This window comes from Centrocercus urophasianus, unplaced genomic scaffold (assembly GCF_019232065.1).
Source record: "Centrocercus urophasianus isolate 14NV4802_14NV808 unplaced genomic scaffold, USGS_Curo_1.0 seq_11, whole genome shotgun sequence".
Lineage (NCBI taxonomy): Eukaryota > Metazoa > Chordata > Aves > Galliformes > Phasianidae > Centrocercus > Centrocercus urophasianus.
In genome coordinates, this window is record NW_024884253.1 from 31,220,613 (window position 1) to 31,225,698 (window position 5,086).

At 58.7% G+C, this 5,086-nt stretch overlaps 1 protein-coding gene across 1 annotated transcript in view; it reads left to right on the top strand.

The window, feature by feature from the left end:
- The first annotated feature begins 2,640 nt into the window (after positions 1-2,640).
- Positions 2,641-5,086, top strand: part of PRDM14 (PR/SET domain 14) — a 5,413-nt gene continuing 2,967 nt past the window's right edge. Inside the window, 4 exon segments of the mRNA XM_042809044.1 lie at positions 2,641-3,095; positions 3,097-3,463; positions 3,613-3,883; positions 4,839-5,041. Of these exon segments, the coding sequence (XP_042664978.1) occupies positions 2,641-3,095; positions 3,097-3,463; positions 3,613-3,883; positions 4,839-5,041 (1,296 nt within the window).

Genomic DNA, 5,086 nt, shown 5'->3' on the forward strand with positions numbered 1-5,086 from the left:
CACATCTTTGTAAATATGTGTATGCAGATACAGCAACAGTTGTGGAGAAGTTAATCCCCCAATTTGATATCTCTTGGTACCAGAGAGGGAAACTCACTTTACTGAAAAAGTGATGCAGAAAATTTCCACAAATAAGGCAGAATTCTCTGCATCTACCATTCCCAACCCAGTGGGGCTATAGAAAAGGAAAGTTCCAGTTTGGAAACCAAATTTGCAAAGATTTGGACCCAAACTGGTCTAAAATATCCAAGTGTGTTACCTCTTGCATTAATGCATAACAGGGTTACCCTAGCCAGATAGCATTGTCTGCCACATCATGAAATCTTCATGGGTAGGCCCACACTAGTGGAGCACACAGAATCTTTATCTCCTGTGCAGGCATTTTGCCACTGGCAGATGATGCTCTTCTAAAATATTATTAAGCAGAAAAGTGTAAGGACTTTCTATATAGAGCTGAAAGGAGCCTGATCTGAACCCACCACTGAAAACTCACTCCTTGAAACCAAGGGACAGGTCTGTGTATGGGAAAACCCGAGAGCTATGCTGAATTGATGAATGAAAGACATTAGGAAAAATTTCTTCTCAGAAAGAATAGTGATGCATTGGCACAGGCTGCCCAGGGATGTGGTGGAGGCACCATCCATGGAGCTGCTCGAGAAGCATGGAGATGTGGAACTGAGGGATGTGGTTAGTGGGCAGGGTGGGGATGGGCTGACAGTTGGGCTTGGTGACTTTAAAGGTCTTTTCCAGCCTTAATAATTCCATGGTTATTTTCTTCTTAACTCAGGTGGCTGTCTGTGTTATAGTAAAATTGCTTCTGCTGTGTAAAATTATGTTGTAGGAAATTAGATACTGGAACTGAAAGGGTAAAGCTCAGAGGAGTAAAGCGAATGCCCTCAGTATTAGAACAGGAGCACAGTCATGAGTCCAGGAGGTGTGCTGTGATAAATAATCGCTGCTCTGTTGCTAAAGACAATAAGGAGTTATTGAACCACATAAAAAACATCATCAGCTGAAGCACGAAAAGCAAGCATGGATGAGGGTTAGCATGGCCCAAAGCTGTGACCTGTTCTCAGCTCCATTCTTTGGGCCACATCCTTGGGTTACAAATGAATGGTGAGACAGAAAGGGCTCGGGTGGGAACATGTGAGGTGGGAATGCTGAGTAGGCACTGTGGTACAGTCCCACTCCATGTCCCAAAGCTGTCTCATCTTCAGTCTCTAAGCAGGGCAGGCAGATGCCCACTCTGCTACTTTCTCAGCCATAATACCATTCATCCTATAGGGGATTGTGAGTCACTGGAGATTTAAGTGCAAAGTGGACACAACAGTGATATGTGACCTTTTCCTTTAATGGCAGCATTTCATTTCTAAGGAGAAAGCAAACTTCTTTCTGCAATCAGCACTCAAAGGCTCCCGCTAAACATGGCACTGCTTTTATACTATTAATGCTGCCCATCCAAAGCCACTTCATAAAGCAGTACAGCATCACTTCAGCCCTACAGATAGAGTCTGAAACGAGAGAGAAAAGGGAAAATGATGAAAAGCCAAAAAATCCATACAGGCATAAAGACTGAGAGACTGCCTTGAGAAAGCATTAGAGGGCTGCATGCCTGCCTCCTCTCTAAGCTTGCTGCACATATTGGTTGTCCCTGGTGTGTTGACTGCTTCTGCCTTGCAAATAGAAATCAGGACAGACAATGTGGCAGTAGGTAGGGGAATTAGTCCCACATGTGTCACAGCTCAGACTCGGGGTCTCAGGAGCTGCCTGGCACCGTTCTGGCTCTCCGCAATGTGCAAGCACTCAGCTCTCACAACCAGATTGAAAGGCTAAGAGGAGGCTCCAACCCAAAGCTTTGGGCAGGTGGGAACCGCAGTGCCAGCATGAAATCAAGGCTCGGAGGATGGCTTCACCTCCAGCCAAGCACAGTCAGCGGCAGGTTGGAGCCAAAGTCTCTCTTACAGTAGCGGCTCCAGGTGACTTCAGGTGAGTCCCTGCTGTGAGAGGAAGGCAGCACTTCACACAGGACTGCATAGTCTGCATAGAGTACTGAAAATTCGTTTTTTATTGCATGCTGTCACCTGTCGTCTTCTCCTGGTTGCACCTGGGACAGAGCCGTAATGCCTGGTATGACGCCGCGTTCTGAGTCCTGCAGAAGAACGATGTTGCTAACGCAGCGATGCTTCAGTTGTCGTTAAGCAGTGCTGCGCGGAGCTGCGGACTCGCCCGGCCTGGGAGCAGCAGGAGCCCGCTGCAAGCCCGGCACCAAGCGCCGGTTGTTCGGGCTGTTTGGAAGCGGATTTTTGCGTTCTCACAGCCAAAAGCCGTTCCGCAGGGCCCGGGCGCACCGCTCGAGCGTGCCCGGCAGCGGGGCAGAATCGGGGGCGGCTCCGGCAAAGCGGAGAGCCCCCTCACCACCACCGGCGGCCCCGCCCCGGGGTAGGGGCTCCCGTCGGGGCAGCCTCCCCCCACTCGCCCGCCCCCGGGGCCACGCGACCCCCGGGCGGGCCGCCCCCTGCCCGGGCCCATATAGCCACGGGAGGCCGGCGGCCCGCTCGCCCCGACGGCGCCGGGCGAGGAGGGCTGCTCAGCGACTCCTCGCCTTTCCCTCGGAGCCCGCTCTACCTGCGGCATCCCGACATGGCGCTGGCCCTGGCCGGCGAGCCGGGCCCCGCCGCGGACGCCACGGACGCGCTCGGGCTGAGCCCCGCCGGACTCGCCGCCTACTACCCGCCTTTCCTGCCCCCGGCGCAGTACTTGGAGGCGCCCCCCGACTTTTTCCAGCCTCTGGGCCGCCTGCTGCCCCCCTCCCCGCCGCTGCCCCCCTTCGGCATCCCCGCGTTCCTCGGCCTCCCGCCGCCCCAGACAGCCCCGCCGCCCCCCGCCCAGGCTCCGGCGGACATCCCGCAGCGGACGGCCTGGCCCGGGGGGGGCTGCGAGACGGCGGGGCAGAGCCGCAGGTTTCACTTCAGCGAGGAGGAGCTGAACGCGGTACTGTACGGGGCGCTGCGCAGCCCCCAGCTGCCCGGCGGGCTGCACGCCATCTCGGGGCTCCGCGTGCCTCCCGTCAGCCCGGGTAAGGGGACGGAGAATCCGGAGGGGGGTGCGGGGACTCGGGAACCGCCCCCACGGCCCCTCGGAGCCGCTGACGGGGGTCCCTCTCCGCAGGTGCCGCTCGCTCCCCCCCGGCTCCGCCGCCCGACGGGGACGCGCTGCAGCTGCCCGAAGGTATGGGCAGGGACACCGCCCGCGCCCGCGCCCCGTTCCCTGTCTCCGGCCGCGCTCAGCCCGCGCTGTCCCCGCAGGGCTGGCCGTGCTGCGCGTGGCCTACGGGGACGTTTGGCACCTGGGGGTGTTCTGCACCGCCCCCATCCCCAAAGGAGTTCGCTTCGGCCCGTTCCAAGGCAAAGTGGTCAACACCACCGAGATCAAGACTTACGACGACAACTCGCTGATGTGGGAGGTAGCCGCGGCGGGGGGGGGGGAGCCGGGGAGATGTTGGCGGCGGGGCTTCCTGCGGGCAGTACGTTATGGCCGTGGGGGAGCTGCGAGGGGACCTCTGCCCGGCCCCGATCCGCTCTCGGCTCTGATCCTCTTCTCTCTGCCCTTCAGGTCTTCGAGTACGGACAACTGAGCCACTTCATCGACGGGAAGGGCACGGCCGGCAATTGGATGTCTCTGGTGAACTGCGCCCGCTTCCCCGAGGAGCAGAACCTGACGGCGCTGCAGTGCCAGGGGCAGATCTTTTACGAGAGCTGCCGGGAGATCGTGCCCAAGGAGGAGCTGCTGGTGTGGTACGGGGACTGCTACGTGCAGTTCCTGGGCATCCCCATCTGCCTGAAGGGCATGCCGGAGGCGGGACGGCCCCCGCAGCACCCCGAAGGTGAGAACGTGGCAGCGCCTCGGGAGTCCCCCGGATCGCGCTCGGAAGCGAAGGGACTCCGCCAGCGCCCTTCGTAACGCGTGTCGGATGGCAGCGAGGGTGCCCCGGGCCGGGCTGCTCTAGGGCGGCTATCCCGGTGCCGCTCCCCCTCTGCCACTCCGGTTTGCGTAGAGGTGCTAATGTAAAGCATTCCCCGTTTCCCCCGTTGTTGCCGAGCTGTTGGTGTGGGGGGACTTTTTGCGGCGTTCCTTGTTGGGGTTTGTTTCAATCCTACCGCAGCGGTGTCAACTGCGCTTATTCGGGGAGAAATGCAGTGGAGAAGGGAGACGCCGCTGTCAGCCGAAGCTGGGTCTGAAGTCAGGGTTGTGCGAAGACAAAACCTGGAGAGGGGTGGGGGTGCGCTGACGGCTAGAGATGGGAACCCCGGACGATGGGACGCTGGGATTGCGTCCCAGCTTTGTGGGGCGGCCGGTGGTTCGTTTCGGGGCTGGAGGGAATGTCACCTGCCTTCGATTAGAGGCAGAGGGAAATGTTGTTAACGTTCGAAACGTTTCCTGTATTGTTCCTAAGTTCAGTGGATAAGAACAATTTAAAACCCCAAAGGAAACCAAATAAACGCGCGTTTGTTTGATAGTGTTTTGAAAACGACAGAAAAGCTACGTGGATCGATGGTCCTTTTTGGGGGAACGGGAAGCGAAGGGCAGCGGCGGTGTCGCCGTCAGGCCGCGTCCCGGTGTCGGCCAGCCGTGCCGTAGGAACGCGTCCCATCCGCTGCCCGCGGACACGGGCGGAGCGGCGCGGAGCTGCCTCCCCTCCGCCGGCACAAAGGGAACCGGGGGGCAGCGGGAACTGAGAGGTTTGGTTTGGTTCGGTTTGGTTGATGATAACGCCGGAATCCGTTTGTAACATTCTTAACCCTCCCTGGGACTGACGGGCACCGCGCTTTGCCGTGCAGGCGCCGGGGAGAGCTTCAAGTGCGAGCGCTGCGGGAAGGTGTTCGCCTACCGCTACTACCGTGACAAGCACCTCAAGTACACGCGCTGCGTGGACCAGGGCGACAGGAAATTCCCCTGCCACCTCTGCAGCCGCTCCTTCGAGAAGAGGGACCGGCTGCGCATCCACGTGCTGCACGTCCACGAGAAGCACAGACCCCACAAGGTGAGATGTCCCCGCCGTTACCTCGGGGTCTTCGGGGAGGTGCTT